A 16196-nucleotide genomic window follows, 5' to 3' on the forward strand; every position below is an offset into this window, starting at 1 on the left:
ATTGTGTTGCCCTTGGTTTTGATTAGAAGGAAACAAAGGATAGGAAACAAATATCTACTTCCAAAGCAATTTTTAGGATATTCTGAGCAGTCAGTGAAAATCCACCTGAATCTCCTATGTCTTATAAATCTGTAATACCTTGAAAAATAAATACCACTAGATTGAGAGTCTGCTCTCTTGAGTTTTAATTCAGATTTTGCCACTAACTGAATGACCTAAGACAAATTCTCTTAATTGCACTGAGTCTTAGGTTCTTCAAGCCTAAAAATAAGACTTTGAATTAAATGATTTTTAATGTCTCTTTGAGCCCTAAAATTCTATGATGCTAAAAAGGTGACCCCAAATAATATTTTGTGAAGTCAAATGAGACCTGTCAGCCACTGAATGATGTTGGTGCAAGATGTCATAAAGACGTGGAAGTCTTTGCCCTAACTCTTTTTTTTTTTTTTTAAAGATTGATTGATTGATTGATTGATTGCTATGTTGGGTCTTCGTTTCTGTGCTAGGGCTTTCTCTAGTTGCGGCAAGCGGGGGCCACTCCTCATCGCGGTGCGCGGGCCTCTCACTATCGTGGCCTCTCTCGTTGCGGAGCACAGGCTCCAGACGCGCAGGCTCAGTAGTTGCGGCTCACGGGCCCACTTGCTCCGCGGCATGTGGGATCCTCCCAGACCAGGGCTTGAACCCGTGTCCCCTGCATTAGCAGGCAGATTCTCAACCACTGCGCCACCAGGGAAGCCCCTGCCCTAACTCTTGTTAGGGAAGTAAATTTGCTCGTATTATTTTTGATTTCACTGTATTTGTTGGGGCAGAAAATACACTGATACATCTTCAGGAAGTATTCAACTAAAAGACTTTTTACTTTAACTCTGTTAACCCGTAAATTTAATGAACCAGAACATTTTAGGTTCATCTTGGTTAATTGAGGAACTCGTGTATATTTACAGTTTCAACATAATAACTGGCTTTCAAGGTCATGAGATTAATAGGTGGAGATCAGGTTCTCAGCCAAGTGGAGTTGCCTCTTAGCATGCTGACTAAGTGCTAGGAAACAAAACATACAGAAAACAAAGCATTTAGGCAGGCATTAGAGAAAAATACATGGGGATTCCATATGATTTACTATGATTTACTCCAGACTGGAGCAGGTATGTTACTTCATGTGGTTTCGTGTAATTTCCCCTGTTGACTGGATTAGAAACTCCTAAAGGGTAGAGACTGCATATATCGGCAGAGTTAAACAAGGTGTCTGGAAACTGGAAGCTCACAAACAGTTCTTGAAAGAATGAATGAATGAGTGAACACTGAGTCCATTTATTTCATAAAGAATCTGAGACTTCTGATGTGAATCAAATAACTTGCTGTAAAATGTCAGAGTTAGAGACTGTGTGGTTCAAAATACAAGCTCTTTCTCCTAGAAGAAACAGTATAATATTTTGTTCCACTCAACAAATGGTATTGCAAAGTGTGGTAGCTCCTGGTAAAGATAATAAGCCAGCAATTAAATAAGGAAGCTTGTAAGACAGGTATCGAGATATGTATGGTTTGATAATATTCATATTACTGCTAGACATTTGCCTCTTGATGAATGTTAAGTATATTTCCTGGAAAGATTCTTGGGAATGATGAGCTTTAAATTTTCTAAAGATCATTTCTAGATAACATGGCCTTGTTGCGTTCTTAACATCATCAGACGCTACTTATCTGAAAACAAAGTGTTAGAAAAGAGAATGCTAGTTTTAGATGTTCTTAAAATAGTCATGATTTCAAAAATAATTGATACGCTTTTATTAGTTATGCATTTTACTGTACCAAAATTGAATCTCCTATTCGGACCAGTTACTCATCGCTTCAGGGTGGTAGTATGACTTCTCAGTTTAAAACAATATTTGTAATTGATAAAAGCTATAACCAGAAGCAACTTTAAGAACATTTATTTCCTTATTGAAGGAACTAAGATGCTCACCCCACTCGCCTAGCACCTCTAAATGCATACAAAAAAGAACGTGGGAAAAAAAAGATGAAAATAAAATATCTTGCAAGTAATTCTGTTGTTTCAGCAACGCCTTTGTAAATTTGGGTTCATTTATAAGAAGAATTCTCTCATAAACTCCTTGGATCCTTAAGAGGCTTTTTATCAAGTTGCTAGTTTATGGGCCTTCCATGACACAGCCCAACGAACAGTCCTTCCAAACCAGAGGATGTCTTCATTTATTCCAGAATTCCCCATCCCATAAAATTCTCAAAACGAAGTAAATTTTAATTCACACTCTGTTTTAAAAAATACATAGTGAAATGTCACATAGTACATACAGTATTTCTCTGGGAGAGATGGCGGGGGGAATTCTTAGGCCACAAATAAGAAAAACAATAGTGACAAAGAGACTATCAGAATTACATCCCAGTGTGGTTTGAGTTTCAGCATAACATGCTGCAACATTTTTCCCCTCCTAAGGAAAAAAAAGTATAGGAAATGCCAGTGGATGGATTTATCTGTCTCTAAGGACTGGAAAGTATGCTCCTTTGAGCGTTTTCCTTCGATAATTCAGCTGTCTCATACAGCCTCTTTTCCTGCCACGTTTTCTGGTGGACTTTTTTAGCACGTTGGAATTTTTTTTTTTTTTTTTAATTCTTCTGTTTTAACGTTCAGGTAGTTATTTCTTGGGCTAATAGCGACATGTCCTAGGGCTTCGAATCAGGAGCTCAATTGATTTCTCCTTATTTGCCAAGATTCTGTTCTCAGGAGGAGCATGGTTTATCTCATACAGAGATATGCACATGCCACAGCTGAGCATTAGAGGAAACCCGCAGAGGTTAATTAGGTCCCCAATCTTAATGCAGTTTGATGCCCAGGCCACAGTTTAGCCCGTCTGAAACTTGCTTACGCTGAGAAATTATCCTGAAGACATGGGTTACTCTTGTCTTCTTACAATAAGAGGTAAAATTGATCTCCGAGTCTACTGACCATTTATTGTTACTTACACTTAGAGTGAAGAATTTGCAGCTATTTTGCAGCAACTTTACAAGTAGTATACTTCAGTATAAGAGAATACCTTTAAAATCAGTCAGCTTTCTTCTATCTTTAGGAAAAAGAATACTAACTGCTTTAAGTATCAAAAGGTCATTCCTTCAGTATCAAACTGGAAAGCTTGGTACAGGCCCGAAAAAATAGAGAGGTCGTTCGGTTTTTTACTGTTAGTCATATCTACCTTCCATGAAAATGAACTGAATAACTGCCTGCTTTTTACATTGTCCTATGATTTCGCTTCATTTTCTTAATGCTAGTGGTAAAATTTAGTGCTTTTTGAAAGATTTTTACATTTTGTTGTGTAAATTACAGTTGTAACTTAAAGAGGTACTGAACAAAGCTTTAGCATAGTTTTCAAATAGCTGCGTTACATAAAGACATAATTGCTAATATTTACTAGCAGACATAGGCTGGAAAAACTGTGTGTATGTCTCAATTTCCTGGAGAAATGCTTATCTCATATGTTAGGTAGGGATGATATTTTCCTCATATACTGAAACATTTATTTGGAATTGTTGGCAATTTATGATGAAAATGTACACAGAAGTTTCTGAATATCCTTAATATCCATGAATCCATTTCTGGAATTAGTAGTACCTCCCTCCTTTGGGAATTTGGGGGTTCTGTGAGCATTTTAAGTTTGTTGGCCATGTAATGAAGCTCAGTTCCTCCGGCATGTAAGTAAATGACTTGACCCTTAAAGCCAATAAACATTCACTCAACAACTGCTTCGTTGTCAATTTATGAGAAATATTGTTTTATTCCATTTCACATTGTGTTAGACTTTAAACGTACTGCTCACGCTACAGTAAGTAGAAAGCAATTATATGTTCTGTGCTTTTTTTTTTTTTCTAGAAATCACTTGTTTTGTCCTGAAGTAGTCTTCAGTCTCTAGTACTTTTCTCATATGGGGTACACATATGTGTGTGTGTGTTTAATTCATTCTAAGAACCTTTGTGTGAGGATAATTTCATCATGGCTATTCACACAGTCAATATATGCCCCATCTCTAGGCTCTAACTTAGGGTGTATTCATAATCCATACATTCTTTCATTCTGGGTTATTGCTTGATTGTTGGAGATGGATGTCTCGTGTCCTAAAAAGCCAACTAATTAAACGTCAAACCTCAGCAATGAAACAAATTTATTTGGGGGGTGAGAGGTTAAAGAGAGCATTATTTTAAAGGATCTGGAACTCTTTATGGTGAACTCTCTTTCTTCAATGCTCATCTAAACTTTGGGGCCCCAAAGTGAAATGTGCTCTTTTTGTCTCTCTGTTCAGGCTTGCACCGGGGGTGGATGCACAGTGAGTGAGGCCAGCCAGGCCCTGACTGAGGAGAGGGCCCCCGAAGGCGTGCCAGCCCCCAAAGTGCACCCGGATTCACCTCACTCCTTTAACATCTCCTGGACTGAGCCTGAATATCCAAATGGTAAGTGAACTCTTTTAGCCTCAAGTTAAAAAGATGATTAGCAAAGGTAAATTAATATTCTAAATGGCAGCTTATATGTGGTCCTTAATTTTTAATGATCATTTTAGCACATAAAATACCTGAGATAGTATCATTGTCTGTAGTTTAGGAGATTGTGGTTTTTAGGTTAACATACAATTTTGGTGGCTCAAAAGTGCTCCCTTTTGATAGTTCTTATGTACTGCATCTTATGGTTTAAAATGTTCTGGGAGAGGTGAAGAGAACAAACCAGGATTCCCAAAGAATGGCCTTGTGAGAGTGACATTATATTTTCAATGACTTTTTGGTTTTGACTGTTATTCATTCTTTCTCAGAGAAGTAGGGAGATAGAAAGTTCATGCACATACTGTATTTCAAACTGCTTTTGCTTTAATAAGTTTATCTTAAAAGGGACCATTTGGAACTCTGTATTTTTAATATGTTATTTATAAATATTTCAGCATGCATACATTAAATATATATACATTTATTCTTGTTTAACTTGAAATGGATTGTATATATTTCTAAGTGATATGTGTATATATCACATATATATGTGTATATATACACATATATATATGTCTTTGAATAGTTTAGAGAGTTAGGTTAGCCAGTTAAAGTTTGCTAAAATAAAATCTTATAAAGAATTTGTAGTAACTTGGGATAGAAATTGCTTTATTCATTTACTGGAAATATCTTTAAGTTCCATATAACATAGTGTCATTTTTCCACACTGATCAAGCTTACATAACATCAAATTTTGTTCCTCTTTAAGACAAATATCAAGAAGACTTTTAATATCATAGAAACTCTTTTAGGTAACTCATTACTTAAAATTGAAATGGCCTCTTTTAGCATAGCCAGAAGGAATGAAAGAAAAAGAATTACAATTTTATTAGTTTGTCTTATGTTTACTATGATATTAATTACTCCAGTCATCTCATTTTAATTAAACTTTTGGCAAATGCATGAGATATATTTGAGGTAAGGGAGAGAGATCTAATAATTACAGTGAGTGATTATCTCTGCTATTGAAGTTATCCCTGAACTATTACAAATTTCCTAGTAAAAAATAAATGGATAGCTATTTGATACTTAAACAGTCAACAATCTTGTCATACTTTGTGCTCCACAAAGAAACCTAGTCTGTAGGTGGCAGTGAAAATGCGAATGATTTATTCCAGTTGGATTGCTCTTAACCGCTGTTACATGATTTGTTTAGTAGACATTTCCCTTCATCCTAATCAGTAGTTGTAACTATAACTGCCCCCAGAATCCTAGGTTGACTAGAGAGATACTTCTGACATTTCGAAGAATCTTTGTGTATTATGTGTTATATATTTACAAGCAGCTTTAAAATATATTCATTGAACCATAAGAATTTGGGAGATTTAGAAAACTGGTGTTAACACGTTCATTTATTCTAAAGTCTTGTGTTCAATCACATCAGAGTTTTCAGAATTTTTACTGTGGGGCAATGGTTAGACATTTTTTAAGTGATAGTTTCATTAAAAAAAAAATTTCTTCTCTTCATTACTTCTCTCTGCACTTTCCTCAGATTTTCCAGTGTTTAGTTTCTATCCTCCATTGTCTACAGGAGGATCTGATCGTTGGATGTTTATCTTGTCACTTCATCTGTTTTCAAAGCTCCCACACTTCCCTCTGAAAACCCAAAGAATAAAGTCCAGATTCTTTAGTCAGGCATTCAGATCAGCCCCAACCTGTGACTCAATCTGCGTTGACATAGCCTTGTAACACACTTTCCTTTTTAGCCTCCTGAAATACTTATGGCTTGGTGCAGGGTTGAAAAACATGGGTATGGAGTCAAATAGGCCTAGAGTCAAATCTTATCTCTGATGAGCGATAACTGTGTTACTCTGGAAAATTTACTAAATGCCATGAACCCCAGTTTCCTTGGATTACAAAATTGGAGTTAACGATCCTACCATCTCTCCAAATCTAACTCATTCCTCAGCTCTATATGTTAAGCCTCTGAAATCATTTCACTCTTTCTTGAGTGTAAGTCAAGCTTCCTGTCTTCTCTTGACCATATATCCTCTTCCTATGCCTTCATCATGACACGTACTTCATTCATCCTTGGTCCAAATTTATTTGGGTACATGTCAAACATGCCCACCAGATGATAAGGACCACAAATCATTTATTTCTCTTTTCCTCCATGGAGCCTAACACAGTGGAGTACTTTCTGCTGATACCTAATAATACTTAATTTATTTAGTTGTGACTTGTGAAAATTTCATTCAATCAGTAGCGTATATATTGTAGAGTCCTGACGCTTTAATGATACCAACAGAGAGGATAGAAGTAGTTACAGGCCAGATCCTGGGACATGTTTGTTTGACATGTATTTGTTTTTGAAATTTAGTTGCTCAGCTGTGTGGGGTCTGGGACTAGGTGTTTTTTTTTTTTTGGAGTTTGGATTTTGCATTTGACTTAAGAATTTTTAATTTTCTCTTCTTGAGTATGCCTAGTTCGAATTTAACGGAACTAGGCCCATATTACAGTACAGCTGCACTGTGGTTGCTTTCTAATTTCTGAATATGCTGCAGAAGAGTAATACAATTGGAAAATAAGATAGGTTTCAGCCTTATGTTACTACAGATACCCTTTCAAATGATTTTAAATTGTGTTTCTCAAACATATCTGATTATTAGAACCATCTTGGGGACACTGATTAAAGGAGTGGATTCTACTGCTCCAACAGAAGACCTGAATAATCATAATATCCCGTAGACTTGGTTACCATCAAAATGCTGATGAGTATTGGGGGATTTCCCTGGCGATCCAGTGGTTAAGACTTCACGCTTCCACTACAGGGGGCACGGGTTCGATCCCTGGTCAGGGAACTAAGATCCTGCATGCTGGGTGGCGAGACCAAAAATATAAATAAATAAATAAATAAATAAATAAATTAATTAATTAATTAATTTTTTTTTTTTTTAATGCTGAAAGAGTATTAAATACACCCTCTGGGGGAGTCCTCCCTCCTTAGCATCCCTTCAGGAGATCCCCACATGGATTTCTATTATATTTTAAACTCAACATATCCAAGTTGTTTCTCCTGATGCTCTCTTCCTCTCTACCTGCCCTTTCTCCTGTGTTTCCCCTCTCCCTGATTAGCACCACCCAGTAATACCACCAGAAACCTGGGAGGCACTCTTGAGTTCAGTTCTTGCTCACCCCTGATTTTTCATTAACTGTACTCCTCTAATGAAGGCCCGTAGTATTTCTCACCCAGATTACTTCAAGAGCCTCCTCATGGCCTACAAAAATTGAATGTGTTCATTCAAAATATACTTTTGATGACCCACTGGGTGCCATCATTCTGATGATACCAAGATGAATTTGCCCAATCCTTGATCTTAAGAGGACCAGAGAGTTCCTTAGGAGAAACATCCATGTAAACAAATAATAACGAGGTAGGGATGTGTACAAGGTGCCAAGTGTATGGAGAGGAAGCAACCTGAGGATGTGGGAATGTCTTCCCTCTGGGTCTTTATTAAGCTGTAGCAGGGTGGCGAGCGGGGGCTACTCTTCGTTGCGATGCGCAGGCTTCTCATTGAAGTGGCTTCTCTTGTTGCAGAGTCTGGGGATAATCTTTACCCAGGGGCGAGGAGAATGGCCTCTTGCTGTCCGATTCCTCTCTTTCCTTTGTTTCCCAACCTGCTCCTGCTCCACAGCTTGTGCTGGGTAGCTTGCTCTTTGCTTCAGGACATGCTTCACATGCTCAGAGAATTTTTCCTGTTCTAGCCTCTTTTGTTCAATGCTGTACCAGCAGCTCTAGTGCCTGACACATAATCGGTGCTCAATTAAAAAATATGTTGATTATCACTGTCAAAAAAAAAAAAAAAAAAAACACACACAGAAAATAACAAGTGCTGGAGAGGACGTAGAGAAATTAGAATCCCTGTGCGTCATTGGTGGGAATGCAAAATGGTGCAGCTGTTATGGGAAACAGTATGGAAAAATCTTCAAAACATTAAAAATAGAATTACTGTATGATCCAGCAATCCCACTTCTGGATATTTATCCAGAAGAACTGAAAACAGGATCTTGAAGAGATATTTGTGCACCCATGTTCATTGCAGAGTTATTCACAATAATCAAGAGATGGAAGCAACCCAAATGTCCATGGATAAATGAATGGATAAACAAAATGTTGTATATGTATACAATGGAATATTATTCCACCTTAAAAAAAAGAAGGAAATTGTCACATGTTACAGTATGGATGAACCTTGAGAACATTATATGAGTAAAATAAACCAGTCACAAAAAGACAGATATGGCATAATTCCATGTATATGCGGTATCTAAAGTAGTCAAACACAGGAAGACAGAATGTGGCTACCAGGGGCTAGGGCTTGGGGGTAAGGGGAGTGGAGAGTTTCTGTTCAGTGGATATAAAGTTTCAGTTTTGCAAGGTGAGAAAGTTCTAGAGATCTTGCCCATCAATGTGCCTATAGTTAACACTACTATACTGTATATTTAAAATGGTTAAGATGATAAGTTTCATGTTATGCGTTTTTTGCCACAATGGAAAAAAAAAAAAGAGATGTAGGGAGGATGTAATAGAATGCAATAAACTTTAAAACCAGAAAAAAATCAAGATTAAGGACTGTGTTAGTTTAAAACAAACAAACAAAAATTTAAATTAGTAATCACAAAAAGATATATGCATAAAATATACATCTGTTAAAAGAGAGTGAGTTTGTCTCTGTCTTTTTGTGCAACTTCCTTTTCTCACTTAACAATATGGTCATAACATCTTTCCATGGCAGTTAAGTGTAGCTCAACTTCATTCTTTGGAAAGGCAGTGTAGACTCCCACTGAGTGAAACCACAGCTTATGTGACCCATCTTTTATTGATGGACACTTAAGTTTCCATGATTTTGCTATTATAAAGAATGCTGCGTGCTATGCATTGCCTTAGTCTGCCAAGTACTGGGTCTTTATCACTTGATTAACACCTAAGGCTTTGCTTCCTTCAAATATGCCCTGCTTAATCCTGGTGACTTGCTTCACACACCCGCAAAAATGGTGCTGTGGCACTCCACCTCTGTTTCTCTACTCAAAGTCCTTTGCATCCACATTCCCTCTGGCAAAGGTGTTCTGTGCAGGCTGCAATTTCAGGCAGGATTTTAAAACCTCTGAAAAGAGCTACTTTTTAGGTCCAAGGTGGATAAGAACCCTTTATTCTGTAGGACCTCGGCTCTTCCTTTGTCATACCATTAGCCAGCAATGAGAAGCAGCACAAAGGATTACTGTCTAAGAAATGTGTGACCTGTATTGTGTAGATTACAATTGCATAATTAGAATTACGCTTTTGAGAGCTTCCAAATTCTCACGAGCTTTATCTCCTTTCAGAAGCTTTGGCCTTAGAAGCTGGAAATATGATTATTCCTCCCACTTGAGGTCTACTTTGCTAAAATCAGCATAGATATCCGACTCCACCAAACTTATTCCTCCTTGTCTAGCATAATATTTAGTAACATTTTAAACTAATTAGAATATATATACTTAAAATACTAACTAAAACTATAAAATATGAAATTCTTATCCTTTATTAATACTTAGAATTTCTTGTAACTCTCCACTATCCTTACCTAAGTAAATTTACCTAAAATAGTTTCCCTGTTAGACTGTGACCCACATGAGGGCAGGGATTCTATATGCATTGTTTGCTGTTATAGTCCCAGCATTTGACAGGGTGCCAGTCATGGAGGAGATGAGTATTAAACAGCTGTTGTATGGATTAGTGTTTACTGATGCCAGGGACAATAATAAAATGGTAATTGTGTTGATGTGAGAAGCATAAACATATGCAATCATACAGTACACATAAATGCACATTGAGAGCATGTCATAATTATGTAATACAGGTGGGATGATTTCAAAGGCAGTGGAAAGGCATCTCCGTCTTGGCCTACTGAAGGCTCAAAATACATACTTAGAGACTCAGTCATTTGGCATACAATTTCCTCAGCCTGGTAATTCGTAGATGTGCTAAAGAGAGAGAGCATGCCAAGCTGGATCCGCTTTGCATGCCTCAGTGGGAAAGGCTATCTTGTTATAGCCGTCAGGATTTGCTAATGTCAAGATGGGCATGAGAGCTGGGCACCCGTTAGACAAGGGTCCCAGGGTCTCCTTGAGAAAGGAGAGAATACTTGAGGAGCCTATGGAAACATTCTCCTAATTTAGCCTTTTGTATTGACCCAGCGTTGTGAGACTTCATACACGGATATGTACCAAGGAAGTGACAATAATTTCAGTAAGAATAGGAAAATTTTAGGAAGTTGATTATTTTTGCAGACTTATACATAGTACCGTGAAGACAACAGAACATTATTGAAAGAAAGTTTAGTTCAATTTTTTGAGCATATATATTATTTCAGGAATGGGTGGTAAGCACACTAATTAACTGTAGACATTTATACACACTCTGTATATGCTGTCCTTCACATTAAGAAAGGATATAGAGAAATTTTTAGAATGTATGTACATGAAGGTGTATGTGTAAATACTAATTAAGTGCTCTACCCATGCAGAGAAAGAAATATTTGATTTTCTGCTAATACTAATAATAGTAGTAATAGTAATAGCTACGGTTTATAACTATGTGCCAGGTACTTTCAATCTCATAACTAGCCCAGGAAATAGGTACTGTTATTCCAACATTCAGATGTGGAAACTCAAATTTATAAGTATTAAGCAACTTAATTACTCTAGGCAAGACAGCTAGTTAAGTAGGAATGTAATACAAAACAAGGTGTGAATGACTCAAAATGCATGATTTTATTCACTGTACTCCTCACCTCTACTTTGTGCAGAAATGCTCATAATGTAGGATTCCATGCAGCCATGTGAAAAAAAGATTTTTTTCAGATACTTTTACAGGTTCAGTGTCTCATTCTCAGTGCCAAGTTTCAACACTTCTAAGATCTCTGTCCTGATCTTTCTCTGGTTTTAAAGGAATAACTATTTTTTTAAACTTTTTATTTTGGACTAACTTTCTTTTTAAACAGTCAAAACGTGAATCTATTTTCTTTCCTGGAAATACTCAGATTTCCTAGAAGAAACAGATTATAGAATTTGGTGAATCACTTAGGAAAACGGCTTGACAGTTTGAAGCAAACCTTGTGTAACTTTTATGAAACACCTCCCATCCGTTTGTCAGGTAGAATTTCCCAAGCACGTTCTTTTTTAGATTCCGTTGATTCCATTTTTAGGCAAGCATTACAGTAATAAGACATTCTTCCACGTTGTGAAAGCTGTTCTCTCTTTTCCTTTTTAATTGAAGGATCAAGTATTCACACAGGGAGATGTCTGCCACATTCAATCATCATCCAGACCTTGGGGGGAAACCTCGGTTGATATTCACATTGCCACACTGGACTAGAAAAAACAAACAAATATGTTTGGAGCATCTATATTCACTATGCGTGTTATTTTTATGACACACTAAAGCATTGTTTAATTCTTACAGTAAACAGAATTCTTCAGTGTACATAGAGGTACCTTGTATTAAATTTACATTGTATTGTACTTGTATTGAATTTCCTTGGTTATATATGACAATCTATTGGGCACCTTAGGAAATACAATTTGACATAACCTGATGAAGAAGCGCAAAGATATATATCCCAGTGGATGTGCTTTATGGGCCATTATGATTCAGCTTCCCTGTGAAAATTAAACACCTTAAAAATTCTACCATTATGGAAGGAGAAAGGTGATAAACTTCAAACTGCTTATGATAGAGAGCCAGCGGGAATTAAGTATCCATTTTGTGGATTATCCACTGAAGAACTAAATTTGTAGAACTGGATTAAATAACCTGATCCCCCATACCACATAGCATAATATTGTTTTATTTTCTTACAGCTATCTTACTGATTATTAGCACATGAGAATAAGCAAGAGAAAAGCACAAAAAAATACAATACGGTGCAATATAATAATTCCCTGTCATTTTTTATGTTGTATATTTTTCTTTTACCTCTTTAGATCCTCTCTCTACTCTCCTCCACTCAGCCCTGCATCCTACAAGGCTGACCTTTACTCACAGCATCAATGGGCTTCCTCTCTCTCTGGCTTCCTTTTGGTTTGTCCCTGGGCAGCAGCAGCAAGAGTTGAAAGGGTCAGAGGAGAAAGGAGTCTCAGAACTTTCTGTCAGGCTCTGGGCTCCAGGGCTGCCTTCCTCCACCAAAGGCTACAGCTCCTATCCAGTGGTCCTTCCCTGTCACTCCAGCTCTTTCTCCAGCTTCCTGCATCAGTTTTCATCCTTTCCCCTGCAAATTTAAGGATACTTACCGGCTCCTAGGAGTCCTAACAATTACTAACCGGTGATGCGTTATTATCACTTGGTGCTTTCCATTAACTCTACCCATATCCTTGTACATAGATCCTTCACTAAACTATCCTCATTTGTTCATTTGAGTTTCCATCAGGTTCCTACTGAGACCCTGACTCATGTCTAAATCTCATTTAATCCACAATTAACACACAGAATTTGGGGGGCTGGATGTAGTGTAAAGGTAAAATACTTCCTTTCATTCTGAGACTGGAAAAAGGAAATAAGTAAACAAACAAAAATTCTATTTTGTTGCACCTCGTTTTGGCACATTAGACATTTTTAAAGCAAATAAAGAGGGCTGTGCTCAAAAGTTCTAGTTGCAGATTGTTTATCTAATACTCCTGTGGTATGTCATTTTTAAATAGTAATCAACTTACTGATATCTCATTGAAAGCTTTCTTTTTATTATTATGAAACCTTTGTTATAACTAATCAAATAATGGTGTAAGAATTTTTTCCTCTTAATGAAGTAACTCCCAGTGCAAAGTCAGTTTAAAGATCTGTTTCTCAAATAAGTCTTATTCCCTAACAAACCTGGACTAGGTTAGCATCTGCCTTCCCTCCCCCACCCCCCATGTTTTCTTCTGTTCCCTCTGATTCTCCTTTAATCAACTTTACATACACATAATGCACTTAGTCTGTCTTCTCACTTAGGTTGAAAGTTTTCTGAAGGCAGGTACCAAGGCTGTTTTGATCACTTCTGTATTCCCAGCATGTAACACAATGCCTGGCACATAGTCGGTCCTCCATAAATATTTTCTGATGAATCAGATTACTATGCTAGTAGGTTACCAAAAACCAAGCCACTAAATCCAGTATATTTTTTTCAAAAATTATTTTATAGTATTTAGTAAGTAGCTGTGTTTTCACACGGTACTTTCTGGGCTTGATTGGAGTAGGGGAGGAATCTTATGTAAAGACTTAGCAAACATGTATAAGAAACTGCTAGGTGGTAGGATGAATGGATAAAGAAGATGTGGTACATATATACAATGGAATATTACTCCGTCATTAAAAAGAATGAAATAATGCCATTTGCAGCAACACGGATGGACCTAGAGATTATCACACTAAGTGAAGTAAGTCAGAGAAAGACAAATATCATATGATATCACTTATATGTGAAATCTTTAAAAAATGATACAAATGAACTTATTTACAAAACAGAAACAGACTCACAGACTTAGAAAACGAAGTTATGGTTACCGGGGGGAAGGATGGGGGTAGGGATAGTTAGGGATTTTGGGATTGACATGTACAAACTGCTATATATAAAATAGATAACCAACAAGGACCTACTGTATAGCACAGGGAACTCTTCTCAATACTCTGTAATAACCTAAATGGGAAAAGAATTTGAAAAAGAGCAGATACACGTATGTGTATAACTGAATCACTTTGCTGTATACCGGAAACTAACGCAACATTGTTAATCAACAATACTCTAATAGAAAATAAAAAATAGAAAAAAAAAAAAAAACTGCTAGGTGATGACAGACAGCGTACAAGTAAGGAATACAGACCTGTCTCAAATGTGTTTTTGAGAGATGTGCAGATTATTTTTTTTACAAGAAACATGCAGTTCTTGACATAGATCAGAGTAGGAGGAGACAGCCTCAGCTGAGATTCCCATAACAAACCGGGCTTGAACTTATCCTGGAAGAAAGGGATAGCTCTAAGCTCATGCCTTTTACGTGCATAACACCTAATTCCTGGGGGACTTTCATATCTGCTCACTCATTTGATACTTGCGTTAACTCAGGCCACCAGGGCAAGGAATAGTGTCCCAATTTTATTGGAGAGGAAATAAAAGCTTAGAAAATGTGAGTTCCTTAGCCAAGTTTTACAGGTGCGTGGTCGCGAGAGAACAGCCACATGCAGTGAGAGAAAGTTCTTCAAAGGGCAGCCACCAGCTGGGAAGTCTTCCACTTTGCCCCCTGATTTTGTGTCTGTGGCTTATTTTCTCTCCACCACATTTAAGAGAGTGCCCAGAACATAGTAGGCACTCAGTAACTATTGTGCTGATTGAATGAATAATCATTTACAAGTACAGGCATAAAATAGACACTTAAAAATAATTGGCCATGGGCTTCCCTGGTGGCGCAGTGGTTGAGAATCCGCCTGCCAATGCAGGCGACACGGGTTCGAGCCCTGGTCTGGGAGGATCCCACATGCCGTGGAGCAACTAAGCCCGTGAGCCACAACTACTGAGCCTGCGCGTGTGAAGCCTGTCCGCAACAAGAGAGTCCGCGATAGTGAGAGGCCCACGCACCGCGATGAAGAGTGGCCCCTGCTCGCCGCAACTAGAGAAAGCCCTCGCACAGAAACGAAGATCCAACACAGCCAAAAATAAATAAAAATTAAATAAATTAATTTTTAAAAAAATCTTAAAAATAATTGGCCATAAATGTATAATTCTGCAGCTCTATTTTTTTCCTCCTGACAAATATGGAGCAGGCATCTTTTCATGTCAGTATACATAGCTCTCCCTCATTTTTTCTAAAAGCTTAATCGAAAGTCATTGAATGAAACCACAGCTCTATCCCACCATGAGGGTACCAGGTACATGACTAGTGTCCATTCTTTGGTGCAACTGCATCTCATCAATGCCAGCTAACCATTACTTATAAACAACATTGACAATGAGGTCAGGTGCTTGGTCCAGTACACAGTGGTCAGATGGATTCTGGTTTATCTTGAGGTAGTGTAGCAAGAAAGATTCAGCCAAATTAGAGCCTAGGCTAAGGGAAAGGCCCCTGAATCAGCTGTTAACCCCTTCCTTCTCAAACTAAAGCAAACTAAAATGTAAGGAATAAAAAAAGAAAAGAAAGCTGGTATAGCTACTTTAATATCAGACGAAGGAGATATTCAGGCAAACAGGATTATTAGAGATAATTAGGTAACTTCATATTGATAAAAGGTTTACTAAAATTAAGAACATTTTTTTTCATCAAAATGTGCTGTAAACTAAGTGCCTGAAAAGATAAGTAACAGAATGGGATATGATATTTACAACACATGTAACTATCAGAAGACCAGTATCCGCAATATATAAAGTATTCCTAGGAGTCAATAATAAACTGGAGAAAGATCTGAAAAAGCATTTCACAAAAGAAAAAAAAATTAAATGGCTGATAGACCTAAGGAAATGTACTCAGTCTCTTTAATAAGCTGGGAAATAAAACAATACCAAAACAAGGCACCATTTTATGCAAAAAAATACTGGCAAAAATTTAACAGCGTGACTCTACAAGGTCTTTTTGAGGATATGGAACAATGAGGACTCACAGGCACTATTGGTGGTAATGGGAATTTATATACTTTGAAAAAGAGTTGAGCATTGTCT

The 16196-nt window shown here is 37.3% G+C and overlaps 1 protein-coding gene across 1 annotated transcript in view; it reads left to right on the forward strand.

The window, feature by feature from the left end:
- USH2A (usherin) overlaps window positions 1-16196 on the forward strand; it is a 795295-nt gene that overhangs the window by 417465 nt on the left and 361634 nt on the right. Inside the window, exon 34 of the mRNA XM_068538548.1 lies at window positions 4308-4455. Coding sequence (XP_068394649.1) covers window positions 4308-4455 — 148 coding nt within the window. The remainder of the gene's footprint in view (window positions 1-4307; window positions 4456-16196) is intronic.

Source organism: Eschrichtius robustus, chromosome 3 (assembly GCF_028021215.1).
Source record: "Eschrichtius robustus isolate mEscRob2 chromosome 3, mEscRob2.pri, whole genome shotgun sequence".
Classification (NCBI taxonomy): Eukaryota; Metazoa; Chordata; class Mammalia; order Artiodactyla; family Eschrichtiidae; genus Eschrichtius; species Eschrichtius robustus.